The 21121-nt window shown below is 46.1% G+C and overlaps 1 protein-coding gene across 17 annotated transcripts in view; it reads right to left on the minus strand.

Moving 5' to 3' along the window:
• Window positions 1-21121, minus strand: part of SVIL (supervillin) — a 232382-nt gene that overhangs the window by 96487 nt on the left and 114774 nt on the right. For all 17 annotated transcript variants that reach the window (XM_057304683.1, XM_057304684.1, XM_057304681.1 and 14 more), the window contains one exon: window positions 3250-3307. Coding sequence is in view for 13 of the 17 variants with exons in the window: in XM_057304681.1 (XP_057160664.1) it covers window positions 3250-3307 (58 nt within the window). In the remaining 4 variants the exon portion in view is untranslated. The remainder of the gene's footprint in view (window positions 1-3249; window positions 3308-21121) is intronic.

Here is a 21121-nt window from a genome sequence, read left to right on the forward strand (position 1 = left end):
CCCAAGCACGGCCAGGAAAAGCTCTCGTGGCTCCTAACACGGTTTGCTGTAAGTGCTGTTTATTCTACCGGCGTTCCCTCCTCTCCATCCTGCCTGAGTCCTGCCCCTGTACTGGGTCTCAGTTTAAGGTCAGTTCCTCAAGGAAGAAACCCCCTGACCCAGCGCCTGTCCCACCGCATACCAAACCTCTATTACGTACCTCTGTTGTTTTCTCTCATGGTATCCTGGTTTCTTATCTGTGGAACATATTGCAAGTGTCTTCTTTCCAATGATTGATTTATAGGGGCACCTGGGTGGCTCAGTCGGTTAAGCCTCCGACCCTTGGTTTTGGTTCAGGTCATGATTTCAGGGTCATGAGACTGAGTCTCCCATTGGGCCTGGATGTGGAGTCTGCCTAAGATTTCCTCTCTTCCTCTCCCTCTGCCCCTCTTTGTTATACATGCTGGTGCACTCTCTCTCGGGGAGGGGGGGTGGGGATTCTGGAACATTTGTGAATGAGTAACCCCTTCTGATCATCTAGTGGCTAGTAAAACACAAATACCCCCAAAGAGCCCTAACATCACCCTCCTCTCATTTTTTTGAGAGCAAAAGCAGCGTGACTGGTCGAGCCCAAGCCTAACTCATGGGTTCGATGGGTGATTCCAAAGCGCGAGCTCCGCGCGCTGGGTGGTGCTCTCCTCTTCGTGGACCATCACCCCGGGGACACGGGGTCTCTGCCCAACCACCTCTGCAGGCATGGGTGGGTCTCCACGGCTCCACCAAAAGCATGAGTCTGTATTTCAGTATGAAATATGTAACTGTCCATATACAACTAAAGGAAATGCTACAGTCTTGAGTTTTGAATTATATTTTAAAAGTCCCTACTATTCACAAGCACCTTTTGTATTTTTTATATATCTTCATCTCCTCTGAATAGTGCTCTCCTCAGGACTAAATTTTGCATACTCCATCTCCTTCCCTGTGCTTCAATAAGCTAAGAAGAGACTGCTCCCTGCTTCCATAATTTTTTTTTTAATGTGTCCCATTAACCTACTTAAACGCCAGCAGTAGAAACAAGGGGACACTCTGTGAAAGTGAGGACAGGACATTCTGCAGGTACTAGCGCCTATCTTTGACAAAATGGGGCTACACCGCGACGGTGACTCATCAGCACCCACGCTGGGAAAGGCTCCCTCCAATCCGTTCACTCTTCCATGGAGTTCACGTTACAAGACAGGGGACAGCAAAGTCCACTACCTCCCATTTATACCTCTGGCGCCTGGTTGACCAGACTGCTGGGAAGGAGGCACGTGTTTGCATCTCCAGCCTATTTCACTCGAGTTCCGTGGCAAGGAGGCCGTAATGTGCATGGGTCCAGAGGAGATGCTGCCCACCATTTCAGAGCGACTGTGTCTGAATCTGTCTGCACGGAAACGTCTGACCTTCTAGTTCATGCTTCTGCTATCCTTAAATAAGCAATGCTTGCCTCTTCTTCCTCTTTCATAGTCACTTACTAGCTCTGTTACAGCTACACCAACCCGCTACGGACGTACTGGGAAGTAAGCTACTCTGGTCTGAACGTCCGTATTCCCCCAGCTTCATATATTGACACCCTAACCACCAAACGTGATGATACTAGGAGGTGGGGATTTTGGAAGGTGATAGGTCACCAGGCGAAGACTTCATGAACGAGAATAGTGTCCTTATAAAGAGAGAGCCAGAGATCGACTATACTTCAATTAAAATAAAGCAACCCCTCTGAGAGATCCAGCGATGTCTCTAGCCCATCCCACCAAATGAGGATATAAGAAGTTGGCAGTCTGCGACCCGAAAGAGGGCCTTCACCCCATTATGCTGGCACCCTGATCTCAGAATTCCAGCCTCCAGAATTGTGAGAAATAAATTTCTGCTGTTTATAAGCCATCCAGTCTATAGTGTTTTATTATAGTAGCTGGAACTAACACGTAAGCCTTAGATTCTATCAAAAATATGGCAAAGATGAGAAATATGGGAGACTGTGTCAAGCACCAGAAAAGGAAGATTTCCTGAGTCAAATAAGATAGTGTTACTGATGACCCTGGCTCGTTCCTGCTCTAGTTGGCCTGATCCTAAGACGTGGATCAAATCCATCAAGGCTTTATCTCATCTCATGTGTTCACAAGATCCATTTTGCCATTTTTAGATGCAGGGCCAGGCTCAGCCTGAAGAGGACAGCTGTTTATTCAATGCCATCGAAATGCAAACCCTTTCTAGTAAAGAAACAACGTCATACATGATACATTAGGAACAAAAGCATCTGAATGGAATGAGGGGTAGATCGGGGTTGGGTCCTTCTACCATCACGGAGTGTAGATTGGGATTGATGCCTGCATGTCTTAGGGATAATAACTTTGCGTCTCCACTTGAAAATCTCAAAGTCTATTAGGGACAGTGATCTACTAAGAAGCATCTGAGATGCAGCTCTCTTGTTTGGCGCACGCTTTAATTTGTACACAAGCTTATATGAATGATTACGTACCACAGAGTCTCAGCATCTCAGCACATTAGGTAAATCAAATCAGTACCCATAACATCTTGCAGTCAAGGGAACTTAAGAGCAGACTGGTTAAAAGACCTCACTGGGGGGCGCCTGGGTGGCTCAGTTAGTTGTGTATCTCCCTGCGGCTCGGGTCATGATCCGAGGGTCCTGGGATCGAGTCCTACATTGGGCTCTCCCTGCTCTGCATGGAGCCTGCTTCTCCCTCTCTCTCTGCCTGCTGCTCCCCCTCCTTGTGCTCTCTCTCTCTCTGTCAAATTAAAAAAAAAATCAAAAAAATCAAAAAAAAAAAAAAAAAGACCTCACTGGACAGATGGATTGGATGGGGGCGGGGAGGGAAGGAGGGAAGAAGGAAGGATGGAAGGAAGGAACAAGGCTGAAGTTTTTCTTAAAAAGTCAAAGGCTCTCTTACTCAATGGACAAACTGCAAAAGAACATCCCCCACTTGGAGGCAGGTACAAGAAAGAAAAGATAATAGCCCTTTACAGGTTCAAAATTAAAACTGACCTGCAAATAGTTCCCATAAATGACATTAATAAATACAAAAAGAATCTTTTTGGGCTGAATGTACTATTAGGTCAGCCTGCTTCATATATTTTAATAAATCAAACTCGGGGGGAGAAAATATATTGCCAAACATTCAAACTCATGAATTAGGAATTTGGGAGAATAATTCTAAAAGCTACCACAAATCTTTAAAACTTAAATGATTCCTCGCGCAAAAGCCACTTTACCTTGAAACTTTTCTTTGACTTGGTAGTCCAACGAAGCTTAAGTTTTTCTGGTTGAAATCTAAGGGGAAAGAAATAATGTAACATTGAAATAGCTACACAGTAAGTTTTGCTTAAAAAAAAAAAAAATCCCATGGGAAAAAAATTCCAAAGTCCCTTTGAACATATAACTTCAGAAAAAGGAAACAGACAAGAAATTAACCAGACAAGAAATATGAATACAAAAATGACAATCTTTTAAGAATCAAATTCCACAACATGCATTTTGCATAGGCAAAGTGTCTTCCTCTCCTGAAATCTAGCCAACATAACTCTGCGGGGGGTGGGGGGGGAGGGGGCCGGGGAATCTGACATAGTTCAATGCTATCATTTAGATTCGTTATAGCTACAAGAATAACTCAAGGCAATTAAATACTGAATAACATAGTTACATACTCAGGGGGGGAAAGGGACAAAAAAAAAAAAAATTAAACAATTTCAGTCCAGGTAACCAGAAACGGTGAAACTCATCACCGCCGGATGTATTTGTGATGTCTTTAAAGAAGGTGTGTGCGGAGGGGCCGATGAAGAGTTGGGGAGCAGTTCTGCTGTTTTTACTGCCTTCATTAAAATCTAAAGAATACCAACACATCAAATTAACTACTTCTTCCTTTATTTTTGAAGACAAGATATGTATTATGTTAAGACAGGTGGTAACAATCCCATGCAGCAAAAACACACATCCGGGTAGACCAGCAAACCAAACCCAGGCGCAGACAAATTTATACCAGTCTAATGGCAAGTAATCTGTTTTACAGCTTTTGGCCCAGTACCCAATTGCCCACCAAGAAACCCACAAGCAGACCACTTACACAGACTTCTAAGCAAGTGCCTTTTACTAGTTTAATATTCGGGGGCAGGAGACTGAGGAAAAGGAGGTACAAAATATACCAGACGCTGAGATGTCATTATCCAGCAAAATACATACAGAATCCCGGAATTTGGAAATTCTGACCAACTAGAGAGATACAATAAAAACGAAAGCTATAATGCCCACTACACATTCAAGTTTTCCTAATTATACAGATACCTCATTACGTGTTTAAAAAAAAGAGAGAGAACTCAGTTCAAAAAGCTACCAAATGTTGTTGAAGAAAATTCCTGAAGCTGAGCCCTGTTCAAATCACCTCCTAATAGTGCATGCTGGAAAAGACTTTGACACAGAATGCCTGAATTTCACATGTGACAGTCGAAATCACTTCAGCCTTTCAGTTTTGTTCAGTCACTGAACAGAATCCACGGTACCACTCCAGCAGTTCAACGGGAACGTGCATTTTCCTCTGCACTCAAAAGGAAGCCACTACAAAAACAACATTTTGTTCCAAAGAGTCTCACATGAAGATTTAATAAAAAGACAAACACCCCTGTCTACTGGAAATAATTTAGTATACACAGCGCTCGGTTCAGAGAACGATCTAGAACTGGGTCCAAAGTTTGGGCATTCTAATTGAATTTGCAATTTTTCCTGCATAAAGACTTCCATGGTTTAGCACTATCTCTAACTTACAACAGGAAAGGAAAAAGAAAAAGAAAAAAAAAAAACCCTCCCATTTTCCAGCCACAAAATAAGCTAATTTAAAAACTCAATTAGATCTTTCAAGTGTCCTTGGAGGAAACTGTATCACTAAGGGGCACTGGAGACAAGACGAGTAAAAATGGAGGCTCCAAGACATCCATCATGTCATAAAATCAACCCCCAAGCGCAGTTCCTAGCTCCCTTGCCTTACCTCGCTTCTCAGAGAACTTGAAGGCTCCCAGGCAGCCGGCAATCTCTGGGCTTCCGAACATGGTTGCACATAGAAAGTTGAGTCACACAGCCTGCTCTAAGGCTCAGTGCTGCACCAGCCGCGGCCCTCAGCCCGTCTAAGCAAAACTGGGTTGAGATTGTTCACAGCACAGGGCTAGAGCAATCAGGCACCCGTGTCCTTGAAAGCATAGTAAACGCGGAGCTGGAGGCTGCAGGCTGGAACAGCTCAAACCCCGTAATCAGATTACAAGCAGCAATCAGGCCCGTGGATGCTGAACCAGGCTGCACGCCACTGATGGGCCATTCATGATGTTACCACTTCAAAGCCGGGGCCCAATCCCAGCTTATGCTCCAGCTACATAGACAATACTGCAACCTAACCACCACCCCGGGGGAGTCCAAACCAACGCCTCCTCTCCCTAAAAATAAACAAGAAGGAACCATACGGAGACTCTTGATGTATTGGGAAGAGGGGAAGCCGCCTCACGATTCCCAGGCTGCTCGGAGTCTGGCGTTGGCTAAGTTAAATGAAATATTTCACCTACAGGGAGCCAAAACCCCATCGTTAAGAGTTATGAACAACATATGAGTGAAATTGTGGGAAAAGAAAAGGCAGATATTACTGGAGGTTCAAAAATTTTAATTTGAGACAGAAGCTCTCAAGTTAGGCATTACCCCGGGGGCTGCCCCTTTTTATTTTGTTGTTATTTTTTAAAGGGACTTCATTTTTTATACAGCAGGTCCAGGCTTAGTACAGAATTGAGGGGAAGGCTACAGAGATTTCTCACATGCACCCCTCCCTTACAACACGCACGGCCTCCCCCAGGAGGAACATCGCTCCCCAGAGTGGGGTACGTTTTTACCAAGGATGACGCGCCTCGACACATCATAATCACCCACAGTCCACGGTTCACCAGGACTCACGGCATCCTGTGGGTTTGGACGAATGCTAAATGACACATCTCGCATTGTAGCATCACCCGGAGTGTTTGCGGTACCTACCCACCCTCTGTGCTCTGCCTACTCACCTCCCCCCCGCCTTTTCCATCTCCCCTCCTTTGGCCTTTCCTAGAACGTCATACAGCTGGAGTCACATAGCACGGGGTCGTCTCAGGTTGGCTTCTTCCACTTGGTAATACGCATTTAAGGGTCCTCCGTGTCCTTCCGTCCTACCACAGCTCACGTCTTCGCAGTGGTCAATACTACTCCACCGTCTGGATGGACCACAGTTTATCCGTTCACCTACTGAATGCTTGCGTCCGTGTTTGGGCAACCATGAAGGACGCTGCTAGAAACATCCACGTGCAGGTTTTTGCGTGGACGTAAGTTTTCAGCTCCTTAGGGAAAAGACCGAGGAGCGCGATTGCTGCATCGTATGGTAGGAGCACGTCTGGCTTGGTGAGGAGGGGCCGAACTGTCTTGGAGAGTGGCCGTGCCATTCTGCATTCCCACCAGCAACGTAGAAAGTTCACGGGGCTCTCCGCAGCCTTGCCAGCATCCAGGGGTGTCCGCGTTTGGGATTTTTTTCATTGTGGTGGGTGCACAGTGGTATCTTACTGTTTTGAGTTTCCCTGATGGAATATGACGTGGAACATCTTTTCATATACTTATTTGCCATCTGTGTATCTTCTTTGGTGAGGTATCTGCTAAGAGCTTTGGCCCACTTTTTACTCCATTGTTTGTTTTCTTATTGTTGAGTTTTAAGAATTCTTTGTATATTCTGGATAAGAGCCCTTTATCAGAGGTGCCTTTTGCAAAGATTTTTGCCCAGCCTGTGGCTTTTCTAATTCTCTTGGAAGTCTTTTGCAAGAGTTTTATCATTTTAATAATGCCCAGCTTGTCGAATTTTTTCTCTCACGGATTGTGCCTTTGGTGCTGTATCTAAAAAGGCATCACCAGGGTCACCTGGGTGGCCCAGTCCATTAAGTGTCTGACTCTTGATTTGGGCTCAGGTCATGATCTCAGGGTTGTGAGACTGAGCCCCACATCAGGCTCCACGATGGGCTTGGAGCCTACTTGAGATTCTCCCTCTGCCCCTTCCCACCCTCCCCCCCCCGCCTGCCGCTCACACTCTTTCTCTCTAAAAGTAAATAAATAAAAATAAAAAGGCTTCGCCATTCTCAAGGCTTTCTCCTGTGTTCTCGTCTAGGTGTTTTATAGTTTTATGTATTACATTTAGGCTTACAATCCATTTTGAACTAAGTTTTGTCAAGGGTATAAGGTCTGTCTCTAGGTTCATGCTTTTTCATGTGGCCATCCAGCTGTTCCAGCAGCATTTGCAGAAAAGACTATCTTTGCTCCCTTGCACTGGCTGACAGTTTCTACTCCCATGAGCCCCGACTCTCTGTACTGGCCTGTCTATGTCTTTCATCTTAGGAGCTGTGGTTTGCCCTGGGTTCCCCCCTCTCCTATGGACCCAAGAAGAGTTGTTGATTTTTCAGTCTGTTCAGCTTCTCTTTTGTCGTTGGGATAAACTGGGGACTCCCACTGGAAACCCTCGAGTCCCCCGGTTTTGTTTTGTTTTTAAGATTTTATTTATTCATTTGACACAGAGAGAGAGACAGCCAGTGAGAGAGGGAGCACAAGCAGGGGGAGTAGGAGAGGGAGAAGCAGGCTCCCAGGGGAAGAGCCTGACATGGGGCTCGATCCCAGAACTCCAGGATCACGCCCTAAGCCAAAGGCAGATGCTTAACGACTGAGCCACCCAGGCGCGCCCCCCCACCCCGTTTATTTTTAATTGCAACACATAGATAGATAGTAAGCCCAAACAGTAATAATGTAATTCTAAGAAAAATATGCAATCATTAGAGGCTGGCACTGTTATAAGCTAAAAGGAAGACTAAAGAGAACCTAAGAAAATGGTCTCATTTACAAGATGAGGACACAGGACTAGAGGAGTAACTTCTCATGTGTAGACACTTGGCTAGTGATGGAGCCATAGGATCTGGGGAAGGTGGGCTCCACACCATGATTTGCCCCATACCCCCGCTGGGAGGCAGGGACCTGGAGTATGTCCATCTTGGTCTGCTCGGTACTGAACGCTACAGCTGGTGCACAGCGGGCCCCCGGAAAACGCGTGCTGAGTGACCAGATGAAACAACGGCAGAATCCTTGCTGAGGGCTAGAGGTCACACTCTAAAATGATTTCCATTGATTTTTACATCCTGATTTCAAACCAGATGGACGTAAACTGATCTCTAAACTACAAACTTAAGTTGAAAAGGAGGAAATTCATCAAGATGTGTCCACAGAAGGTACACCGCGCACTGGTTACTCCGTGGTCAGCAGTGGCACTGGCGTTCTCCCTATACTGCTGGTCCCTACAACTCCGATACAGCTGGGGAGAAATATGGCGAATAGGCCAGTTTAAAAAAAAACTCAGCAGGGAACAACATACAGCTGTGGGTAACTGCAGTGGACATTTTATTGTCAGCTCAGGGCTAACTGGGAAAAAAAGAAGGACAAAGAAATGTTGGAAGGTGAAGAGGAAGGGAGGAAACTGTGCAAGCAACTGATTCTGGAAATGAATAATTTAGATGAGATGAAATAATATTTATATTTATAAATAATCTTTATAAAGAATTTAGTTTATAAAACACAGTATCACCTGCTTAGGATCATTTATATTCCTGAAAACTCCTCTTCTTAGAGAATACTCAATTCGAATTATCCCAAGGATATCTAAATGTTTCTTTTTAATTATTACTAAGGAATAACTCTAGTTTGAATTTTTAAAATGAAATTCCAATAGAGAATAAAAATAACTTGGATATTCTCTACAAGTTGGTAATGGAATCTAACCAGAATTATTTGCCTCACCCATCCATTATGGAAAAAAAGCAAACAGATTTATATATGACTTCACTGTTGAAAAGAAAAAGCACAACATTCTTTATTAAATTAAGGACATACAATTTAGTTTCCTATTTAATTATCCCATCCTCAGGAGAGCATGAAGATGAAAGAAATCTGTATTTTACATCAGTAGAAAGTATGAAGTTTTTAAATTTACTCGCCAATCATTAGAAATAGTAACAATTAATAATGATTTTCTTGTTTTAGGTTGGCTCATTCACACAGAAGAGCTGCCAAACAGACAAACCTTTCCTCACCTCATTCTGTAGGTTGGCTTATTTTATTTCTCTGCAGAGAAAATTCTAAGTTGTGGTTGTTAATTTCCTTAAATTTCAGGGGGAAGATCTCTCTCTCTTTTTTTTAAAAGATTTTATTTATTTATTTGACAGAGAGACAGCCAGCGAGAGAGGGAACACAAGCAGGGGGAGTGGGAGAGGAAGAAGCAGGCTCATAGCAGAGGAGCCTGATGTGGGGCTCGATCCCAGAATGCTGGGATCACACCCTGAGCTGAAGGCAGACCCTTAATGACTGCGCCACTCAGGCGCCCCATAGGGGGAAGATCTCTTAATTTAAGACAGAGATGGTGCTGTACACCCTTTCCAAAGACATCACTTCACCAGCAGCTCCGCACGCGGAAAGGAGAGGCACCAAGACGCACAGACTTCTGTGCCTTTGCATCCAGTGAGAAACACGGCTCTTTTCCATGGTCAAAACACCACAGTCTTCTCAATGCTCAGAATTAATGTTTTATGGAAGTATTGTACGGAATGTTTTTGAAGTTTCCATCATGAAATTAAAAAGAAAGCACATGTTTAGGTTTCCACACACCCACACACAAAAGCTTCAGTGGAAGGAGCATAAATGTGTGAATGGGAGGGCAGGAGGGAGGTCATGGTCACGGCCATGTCATGTCATGCTGTGAGAAGGATCTACGAATGGGCCACTGAGGTGCTGGCATCCCAAAGTGAGATCACTTGGAATCAGGTCTCGGTAAATCCAAAGCCGTGGCCTCTGGGAAAACAAGCTGAAGGGGCCTTTCTGATCACATGGTCTTCATTTTACTGGAAGTTAGACAACCCCCTCAAGGTCACACAGCGTGTGGTGTGGCAGTGCCAGACTAGAAATAAACCCACATTCTCTCCCTCTCCCCAGGACAACTCCCACATTCCTGATGGGCCTGGATACAAAATAACAGGGGGCCATTGCTGTCAACGTGTCCTGAACTGATGTCACAGGGTCTCCAGCCCTCTGGCCTATGTTGGTTTTATTGGTTAAAGGGGCCAGTCTGACCCCGGGAGGAGTCAAGCCAGCTCCTGGTGGCTTCTTACAAATCGCGTAATTCCTTGGTCTGGTTTTGGTTCCAGAGATGTTCCTCAAACGGTGACTCCAGACATGAGTAAATAGGACATATCTGAGACCCTCAGGCAAAGACAGAAGTCAGGGCCTGGTGGGGCGTGGGTATTATGGAAAAAAGCCAGCAACTTATTGATTCTTCCTTCCCTTCCCAAGGACCCCACTTTATTGGAGATGGACAAGATAAGGATGTGACGAGTACGTAAAGCAATGACTCAGTAATTCTACTTCTAGAAACGTCCTGAGGAAATTACTTTGAATGAGTTTGTGTTTACCAGTTTTGTCTATAAATGTATGAAAATGGAACCAGCCTACATAGAGAAACATACAGAAAAATGGGTAAATAAATCACACAAGAAAACCAGGTTTGAAACTCAATGTGGTTTGGATGTATTAGAGATAGACATCCCACCTCATCAGAAAGACCGTAAACAGACCAAAACATTAGTTATCTCACTACTCAGACATAGCTCTGTTCATGTGTTTCCTCCGCTATGGTCCAAAGTTCCCACAATGAGCATGAATTACTTCTACAATTACCAAAACACTTCATTACAAATAAACACAAAGGTAATAGGTCCTTTCAAAATCCCAAGGCTTAGATTCGGCCTAAAACCAAGAGAAAAGCACGAATGGGATTGTGTCTGTGGACTCACACACAACATGCACCCGCCTTCACCCCTGCACGTAGGCATTTCTTGGCTATAGGGGGTGTTGGCCCAGAGAATCGCCAAAGCCCTTGATAACACGCAACCCAGTGTTTCTCAAACTCAACCCCATGTGGGCCACGAACACATGGACGTTCCAGACCAACTTGCCCTGCCAACCATTACGGAATTTACCTGTTAGAGCCCTTCCATGGATTCTCCTCTCTCTCAGCATTTCTCTATTGCCAACTACACTTCTCCTCCTCAAAAGCCATGTCTCCCAATGGGTTACCGAACTTGAACGGCAACACCTGAGACACATTTCCAGCACAGTGCCTGGCTCAGAACAACGAACTGGAACTACTGGATGAATGAGTGAATGGAGGGAGTGAGCAAGTAGCAAGCAATGGGCTCACGTCAACTTTCCTCATTCTTAGATTCTGGCTCATTCTCAGCCAACTCGATTTCTTTTCTAGGAGGCATAACAGAGAAGATCACCACTCCTTCCTTAACTCGAGACTCCTAGGAACGTCTTCTTGTCTTTCCTACAACGCGAAGCCAAGGATGTGGAACATAAATTTGTTTGCGTGCGGGGAGGAACAGGAAGAAATGCTAAAGATTCGCCAGAGATATGAGGTAACGGGAAAAACGGGAGCTGATTTCTGCAGTCCAACTGTGGGCGATGTCAGCATGAGTCCAGGTAAGAAGGGTCACCTCCTAAATGGCCAATGTCAAAAGATAAGGCATTAGATGACAAAGGATCAAGGTATTAATTCCTCAGGGACTGTGGTTCACAGCCGTGGCTCAGGATTACAAGCAGGCTTTACTGAGGGGCCAGTCCCTCGTCTGCTGTCCGGCTCACAATATTCACGCACACCCGCAACGTGAGAGGAAGCTGTCCTTTGGGGGTCATCATCATGGAGGAGAAAATGGGAACAAAGTCAATGAAAAGGAAAACAGCCCAACACCTCAACTGGCAGCTACCCATTTTCTACCAGATCTGCTGTGACGATGTAAAGAATAGCATAGGACCTGGGTCCCTTACTGACCTTTCACCAAGACGTGGGCACGATGCTGAGTGCCCTGGGGCTTAACCCACTTAGTCTCTCAAAGCCTGCAAGGAGATACTGCTACTATCCCCCTCTGCAGATGGGAAAACAGAGGTACACGGTGTTCTCGGATAAATCCCTGGGCCGGGACAGGCCACTTAAAATATAGCTCTAAAGGCAAAACGACTACTTCCTCGTCATTCAAAATGAAATCAAAGAGGTAAATATGAAGGTGAGGCCATGATTAAGTGAGAGAATGTACAGTTGACCCTTGAACAACGCAGGGGTTGGGGCGCCGACCCCATGCACAGTGGAAAATCGGAGAACTTTGTCTCAAAGCTGCACTGAAGATAGCCTACTGACTGAAAGCCTTACCAAGAACGTACACAATCGATTAACATGTATTTGGTATGTTTTGTGTGTTTTATCCTGTATTCTTACAATAAACTAAGTAGAGAAAAGACCAACGTTATTAAGAAAGTCATAAGGAAAATACATTTACAGTGCATTTATGTACTAGAAAAAAAATCCACAGAGAAGTCAATCTGCGCTGCTGAAACCCGTGTTGTTCAAGGGTCGACCGCGTGGGGAAGCGCCCTGCAAGCCGGAGGGCATCATCCAGTCCCTGTGCGGATCTCCACATTGAAAAGAGATGCGGGTGTATGCGGGATTCCTGCCCAGGCCTGCATGCTGTCACCCCACGCTGCCTCACCGTGGTCTCTGAAGAGCCCCTGAAGGCTCCCAGTGCAAGGGAGCTGACATTTACACGGGCAATACCGGACTACATACTGTTGTGAGTTACTGATACATTTCTCCCATTTTTAACAAGTGCGGCAGAACAATTTTAATGAAATCTACTATAAGCTACCACAGGCCATGGCTGGGCTGAAAATTCCAAAGTGAAGGCTGTTTTTATAGCCTAGTAGAGGGGTGTTTTGTGTGCTACAAGCAGCTGGAAATGGTATTCACATTGTCTGTGGTGGATTTTATTTACGTGTGCAGACTGAATCTGGGGCAGACCGGCCTGACGTGAGGCCATCCCGCCAGTGGGAAGCCTGGTTAGTCCTTTTCGTTTCCCTTTGATCACATACTGGTTTATTCAGATATTCCAGATTTCTTATTTTAGAGTAATTCTCCTCCTGTGTGCAGTGTGAAGGCTTTGTGAATTGTGGTTAGTGATAATATTTAGGAGAAGACTCAAATAAAATTTTGTTACATGACTGTGTAAGGTAATTTTAAACAGGCCAAGTATGTAGCCATGAAAAGGTGAAAGTACTTTCAATGATAAGAAATATTAAAACTGGGGCGCCTGGGTGGCACAGCGGTTAAGCGTCTGCCTTCGGCTCAGGGCGTCGTGATCCCGGCATTCTGGGATCGAGCCCCACATCAGGCTCCTCTGCTAGGACTCTGCTTCTTCCTCTCCCACTCCCCCTGCTTGTGTTCCCTCTCTCGCTGGCTGTCTCTGTCAAATAAATAAATAAAATCTTTAAAAAAAAAAAAAAAGAAATATTAAAACTCACAGGTATTTCTGTATCAGATGTCTTCAAAGAACCACGCCCACCTTGCTATAGGAAAGATCTCTCTTTTATAGAAAAAGGCTTACTGCAAACCCTTAAGGACTTATTCGTGTCTTTAAATGTTCAAAAGAAGAATGTTAACATATGAAGTGAAAAGTATCTCTAATCATTTTAGCTTCTGGTCAATTCTGAATCTATAGCTAACGACTCTTGGGGAAAATAAACCAGGTAGCTTACAAAAGAGGGGACAGTCAACCGTTTCTCAGGGGAAGGAAAAAAAACAAAACAAAAAAGATCAGTTCCACGTTTAAAATACACGCTGAAATACACCTGCAATGGAATATTATTCAGCCTTAAGGAATGAAGTTCTGCCACGTGCTACAATCTGGATGAACCCTGAAGACATCACATTCAATGACTAAGCCAGACACAAAGGACAAATATTGCGTGATTTCACATATATGAGGTATGCTGACGCGTGAAATTCACAGCGACAGGAAGTAGAATGGTGGTTACCAGGAGCTGGTGGGGGGGGATGGGATGGGGAACTACTGCATAACGGGGACAGAGTTTTAGTTGGAGAAGATGAGAAAGTTCTAGAGATAAACAGTGAGGACGATTGCACATTAATGTTAACGTACTTGATGCCCCTGAATTGAGCACTTAAAAATGGTTAAAGTGGTATTATATCTTAGCACAATTAAAAAAAAAAAAGTACACTAAAGGTAAAGCACAAAGTGACACAAGTTACAGGCATGCGCTGGGCATCCAGGCACAGGTCTCCTGAGGGGCGCAGGACCAAAGGGAGATGCTGCCTTGCACATGCCCACTACTCCCCTTCCAGGTCAGGGAGACGCCAAGAACATTTTTTTTTTTTTAAAGATTTTATTTATTTATTCGACAGAGATAGAGACAGCTAGCGAGAGAGGGAACACAAGCAGGGGGAGTGGGAGAGGAAGAAGCAGGCTCCTAGCGGAGGAGCCTGATGCGGGGCTCGATCCCAGAATGCCGGGATCATGCCCTGAGCCGAAGGCAGACGCTTAACCGCTGTGCCACCCAGGCGCCCCGAAGAACATTTCTGATCCATTTGAAGCACCAGTACACAAAGGGTCCTTCAATGATGATCTGACACGTGAGTATGTATTTAGGTATTTGGGTGTAAAATCTGAAACTGTGTCCTAGAACAGGGGGTGCAGAACACTGCTCTCGAGAGCTGCAGGGGCCCAAGCCCCACCTCGCTCGCTCACTGAGGGCGGAACCCCAGCTGAGGGGAAGGGGGCTGGCATGACTACAATTATCCAGGGAGCTCGGACAAGGCTTCTGCCAACTGTAGTCATTCAATACTCGCTATTTGATGGTTTTAACATGAACAGAAAGTAAGGAAATACTGAATCATCAGATAAAGAATTTTCTATGAGTCTAAAAATCCAGATGGTAGACCAGTAAATGTATAATATTACTGTTGATAACTGACAGATTATAGCTTTTCTACAGCTATACTTGAATGATTTAAAAGAAAGGGTTTATGATAAAATAATTTCTGGGCTTCCTTGTCCTCAGAAAGGCATCTTCATAAAAACAACAGCAACCTCACAAAACTAGTTAGTATGAAAACTCAAGAAAAATCCAGCAACCTGCCATCCCCAGCATCTCCGGTGTTCTCTGTAAGTGTATGTTAGCTGGTACCCAGGACCTTCACTAGAGTCTCAGAGCTGGTTCCCAATGCATTTGCTGACTGATGGGGGTGGGGGGGATGTTGCTAAGATCGGACATGTTCTTGATAGCTTTCTCCATGTGCAGTGATCGCCAAGAAAGCAGAGTCTGCTCAAAGACTGAGTGGTATAGGAAGGTAGGACATGGAAACTGAAGATAGATTCTACCCTGCTTGAAATGACAAAAGATATACTTACACTTAGGAGTCAGTTTAAGATCTGACACAAAGGCAAATGATATCAAAGGTTGGTGCCCCTCAGAGTCACGTGGGGTGCTTGTTAAAAATGAAGGGCCCCCTACCCCACATGGTTATGATATGCTCCAAAGTGCGAAAAACACCAGTACAAGCCATTCATGATTACATCCAGGAAGAAGCAGGAAAAGCGAATCAAATGAGGAGTCTGATGAAAGAAGGCTTCCTGGAGGAGGTGATGGTGAGCCTAGTTGGGAATGGGGGAGAGGATGTGCTAGGAGGAAGGGGCGATGTGAGCGTGACAGGTGGGAGGAGAGCGGTGCTTTATTAGAGAAGGTGTGAGCTGGAATGGGGAGGCCCACATTCAGGAGGAACGGGAGAGGCCAGGCCACGCAGAGGTGGGAAGGCAGGAATCTCCCAGAATAAGAAGATTCACTTGCTATGAAGAAAATGAAAGCCATCACTCGAGTCCAAGCAGAAGAAGAAATGTCAGTTTCTCTTCACGCCTTGACCCCACGCTGAAACACCACGTTGCACGGTTTTTAGGCGGTGAGAAGAGAGCTGCCAGGAGCACAGATAATACTAGCCCAGTCGCTTCCTAAACGCGTCCTGCATGCCTCGTACCATAACTGGGACTGCAGACAGCAAAATTAAAAAAACTTAAAACCGGCAGCCTCTTTTAGATAAACTCATTACTGTGATCCTTCCACGGGTCACAACCTGGCCCACGGCTGGTCATGCCACTGCTGGGCTTTGGTCTCTGCTACCAGACACGACTGGCCAGCCAGCATGCCACAGACACCCGAAGCCGGGAGACAAGACTGACTGCCCGGGATGTAAGCTACAGGGCAGTTCAGTGCTGAGAGTAAGATGTTATCTGCAAGCTGATATTTCTCGTTATCTGCAGGGTATTTCCAGTTAGATGCTCGGCCACCAACCTGAACCCAATATGCAAAAGACAAACATCAAAGATTTCGCCCCTCCCTCCCCGCTCCTTGCCCCAGACCTCTCCTATGTCCTGCGGTGTATTCCCACTCCACTTGCAGAAGCTGTCCCTTCTTTCCCAACAGGATTCACGGAGCAGCTACCAACGTCAGGTAGCAGGGCGGTCGGAATGCCGAGGTCATCGAGTGCCTGCCCTGGAGGTGCTCGCAGTCTAGATGGGGAGATCACCTAACAGATGCAGGACTGGTTTTTGCCCATCAGGTCCTCTTCCACTCTGTTCTCACTGACCCTTTTGAAGTTTCCCTACCTCTTCAGTTATTCCTGTCAAGCGCGTCTATTTCTCTTCCCCATACATGATTGGTTCTTCCCAGGGAAAATGCCAGCTCCAGAGAAACCAAGTGCACAGCAGAGTTGAGACCCACATGGCGAGAGGACAGCAGGTCCTCACGTCCTAGAACAGAGAGCATGCAGTGCCCCCTTCCCGCTCGTATCTTCAAAACACCCGGCGAGAGGAGCGGAGGTATTTCAACTGCGACAACATGGAAATAAGCATGCAAACTGTAGTGTCCTAGTCAATGTAAATTCCGTGATGCGTTACACTCAGATGGATTTGGAGTGAAATATTTATTACTGCTCCATGGTAGCTAATCGCTTACTGAAGTAATTATGGAAGAATCGAAACAACCGATTAAAACAGTAGAATTCACGTGAGTCAGCGATCCTTCCCCTTAAAACGGCAGCACATTTAACCTTCCCAGAACAGGGACTATTCCTTAAAACCAAATCATTGCTTATCATTAAAGTTATACACATATATTTTAAAGTCAAAATTGGAAAACTCAAATGCCCACCTGCTAGAATCCTAACTTCCTCATTCAAGATAACTCAATGTAAAAAATTCAAGCGAAAGTCTTGGAATTTACAGTGCAGCAGACTCTGTGGTTTCTCATTCAGGGACTCAAAGTTTATATTCTAACAAGAAGCCTCTTCCTTCCCCTGACATGTTTGTGATGCATAAAAAAAATATACCCACTCCAGAGATTCCTCCGCTCTTTTTCGTCCTGCACACAATATTTTTCTCTTTACAATTCAAGGTGTGACAATGTTCCCTCCAGCCAACATGCTTTGCATGGAGTTTCAGGAGTCTTAGTCCTAGGGGAGCTCAGACAGAGCTAGCAAATCGCTTTTTGTACAGGTCAAAGGTTCATGTGTTAAGCACAAGTAAGTCAAAGTCATAGCCCATGCCTTGGGGAGCCAGTCAGCCAAGCCAGTCAACAGAGACAGAAACAGATATTTAAAACAGAAAGAAAAAAAAAAAAAAAAAAGGATTTCTTTAACAGCAGGAGCAAAGTGATTGACCCTTTCCCTGAAGGACAAGCAGCAGACAGGAGTCAATCAAGGGAAGACAATGAGGTGAAAACAGGCCCCAGCAGGAGCACCTCAGGCGCCCTGCCCGCTCCCCTAGGAGTCCAGGGGCATCTGCCCACCCTAACCCCAGCTGCGGTGGGGGAGGGGGCACTGTCTGCTGGCACAAAGAGCTGGAGAGCTTCTCTGCTGGGAGATTTCTAGGGGGAGAGGAGAACCTCAGGGTGACCAGGCAGTAGAAGGAGCTGCTCTGTGCTCTTTGCATCTTGGTAGGCTGTCCGGAGCCTGCATAAGGTACAGAAATGAAAAAGAAATCACTTAGACAAGGGGCACCAGTGTGGCTCAGTCGGTTGGGCAGCTGACTCTTGGTTTCATCTCAGGTCAGGTCTCGCGGGAGTCCTGGGATCGAGCCCCGTGTCAGCCTCCATGCTCAGTGGGGAGTCCGCTTGAGGATTCTCTCTCCCTCTCGCTCTGCCCTTGCAGGCTCTCTAATAAATAAATAAATCTTAAGGAAAAAAAAAAAGTCACTTAGACAAGCGACACAAACTCAAGCTCCTGTGTGGTCCCGTGCCACAGAATTCAGGCTCCTCCTCCCTGTGCTCTGTGGCCTGCACGCAGCTTTGGTTCATGAGCCATGACTGGTCGTTTCAAGAACTTGAGAAGTCTGAACAAACATTTTGGTATGGAAAAGTGCCATCCTCCCTGGTTTCCAGCTACTGCATCAATTTTGAAAAAACACAAAAGAGAAAAGATGAATTCCGCCTAAAAGTTTTAATCACATAGACAGATCTCCCTCAGACACTAAGCTCAGGTTCTTAACCACCAAGTAAACCGTATTATTGAAGAGAACAATATGCAGACGACATAATGTAATGAATGTAATCTCAGAAGAGAAATTTAAAATGGAGAGGTCACTTTACCCGACATTTTACAGACAGCAATGGAAGTGACTTGTCCAAGGTCACTTAGCCCATTCGTGACAGCCTTAGAGCCCAGGTCCCCTGGCTCTTCCGACTCCGTTCTCTCCACTGTACCACCTTGCTGCCTGGTGATATTTCCTCCCTACCGCACACAGGAAGGGAGAGGAAACGATCAAACATTTCCAGAAAGAGTCCATGCTCCATCGAGCAAGTTCTAATACAGTGCAAGCTACAGAGCGAGCAAAACCCTAGGAAAAGGAGATCTACCACTCTGTCCTTCGGGAAGCCACCTCCTATCTTCCATCCATAGCATAAAGTATGTCTGCCAAGGACAGCGCATATTCCTGTCATCGCAGTGCACCAGAATTAATCGAGCAGTACTAGGACACTTCTCCAGGGGCTGGGCTCTCTGGCTCCTTACAGGACACCAGCCCACTGCCCCCAGCTCTGCTGGCCTGTCCCCAGACGCCAGCCTTCTTGGCCTACCCCTCCTGGCCTGCCTAATAAGGCAACCTGCAAGTTGACTGGCTGGCTTGTAGGTCACCCACTGTTTACTGTGCGAACTCTGGGCTCACAAGTAAAAGGAGAGCCTACCTTTTGGCAGACAAAGGGTTACCCTTTGCCAAAATCTCTTCAAAGGCAGCACTGTTGGGCCATTTACATAATAATAGATACTGGTCTGCAAACCCTGCCAGACTCCAAGACCCAGGGTGGCTTGTGGAGTGAAAGGAACTTACCTCCAGCAGGCCTGGAGTGGCCAGGCTTCAAGGGAAGTTTCTCTGCCTCTGCCTCTGCCTCCCCCAGCCCCCTGCCCGGGTCCCTCAGAGAACTCACACTCAATCTTTGCAGCAACTTATTTAGGCGTCCTGACTTCAGAAATAGCCACCGACTGTCCCCGAATAGATCGCATGTCCTGAGTACTTACACGGGAGTCACTGGCCAGGTGCAGGAACCATCCTTAGCATTCCACAGAATACGTGCTGGTGAAAGCTGAACTTCTGTCTCTTCAAATAAGGAGCCTGTGGCTGTGGGCCAAAGCGAGCCTGAACAGACACCCATTATTTTTCATGCTGTTAGGTCTGGGCTCAGACACTCTTCCCACCCCCGGCTCCAGAGACTTCTTCTCTACATATAAGGGCAAGAATACATCCGTGGTGATTAACCGGCGGCACATTCATCACGGCACAAATTTCCTTCAGCTTTTAGCCATCAGTCCCTTTGTCATTCAGAAGGCATTCCACGCCCTGGTCCTTTAAAATTTGATACCTGCCAACAGAGCTTTGAACACTACGGGCGTTTCCAGCCTCAGCAGTGGACAGAACGAGGAAGGGTCGGGGAGCATGAGATCGCAAGCCTCGAGGACAGCATTCAGCAAAAGTATCGGGGCACACGTGCAGTCCAATATACAGCCCGAACCCGCAGTTGTGGCAAGTGGGAACTAATCTGGTGGCCTCGCCCTTCCACCCTTCCCCCTGTGCTCGCATCCAGTGTTAACTTTTTTGTGTAAACACAGGCTTCCTTCAGAACTTCTCGGAGCCCCAACAGCTGCCATGTAGCTTTGCTGCTCAGAGGAACGGGGTTTAGAGTATCTGAAACAATTGCTAGGGAAAACAGATTGCCTACGCATTGCTGCCATGTCGGGATGAAAATATCAGATCCGATGTTAGTTTTCAGGAATCCAGGGTTTACCTATTCAGTCCCTAGGGGATTCTCCAGCAGAGGCATTCTGAAATTCCTGTCTAGAGATTCATAACAAAGAGAAAGAGCAGGGGATGGGGGACACTTGAAACCAAAAGCTTGTCCTTTAGCTCTGTGGAAAGCAGCCTTGGAAAACAGAGTTTAAAAAATAAACACCAACCCCATATCGTCCTAACAGGCCTTTGCCCTCACAACCTCAACCATAAAGGAATCGGCTTGCACTCCCCTTTTCCACCTCTGAATTACGCAAAGCAGGAGAGGAACCACGGGGCCCCAGGGTGTGGGGTGGGCAGAAGGGGCGGGGGGAGTATGTGGAGCTGCTCTGGGTCCCTGTGGCTTGTCAGCAGGCAGAGGGAGTTCACAGGCCCTCCCCTGCAGGCACCCACCCGCCTGGCTGGCTTTGGTGTTTATTTTACTCCCAAACTGCTAATTTCCCATTGTTCAAGGCCAAGTTAGAGAGCACCGAAGCATTGCTATTCCCCTTTCTCCTTCAACTGCCCTCTCTTGTGGCTGTTTGATTCCTAATGAGCAGGTCCAGGGAGCCCAGGCCAGGAAAAGGAAAGGAGAGGAGACCCTTAGCGACTGGCTACCAACCCTTGCCAGCAGGGCGACCAGGATCCCTTAGGGAAGAGGAGAAGAAGGCAGCTGAAAAGGGAAGGGAAGGCCTGGCATCACAGGGTGACCTGGATCTACCTTGGAACTACTACGTGGCCAAACCTCAGAATGTTAGAGACCATGAACTGAAGACAGTAAAAAAAATAAAAAAAGTTTATTTCTCCAATAATCAGCAGTGACTACCGAGCTAATCTTAAATTTATTCTAATTAAAATGTGT

The sequence above is a fragment of the Ursus arctos genome, unplaced genomic scaffold (genome assembly GCF_023065955.2).
Source record: "Ursus arctos isolate Adak ecotype North America unplaced genomic scaffold, UrsArc2.0 scaffold_30, whole genome shotgun sequence".
Lineage (NCBI taxonomy): Eukaryota > Metazoa > Chordata > Mammalia > Carnivora > Ursidae > Ursus > Ursus arctos.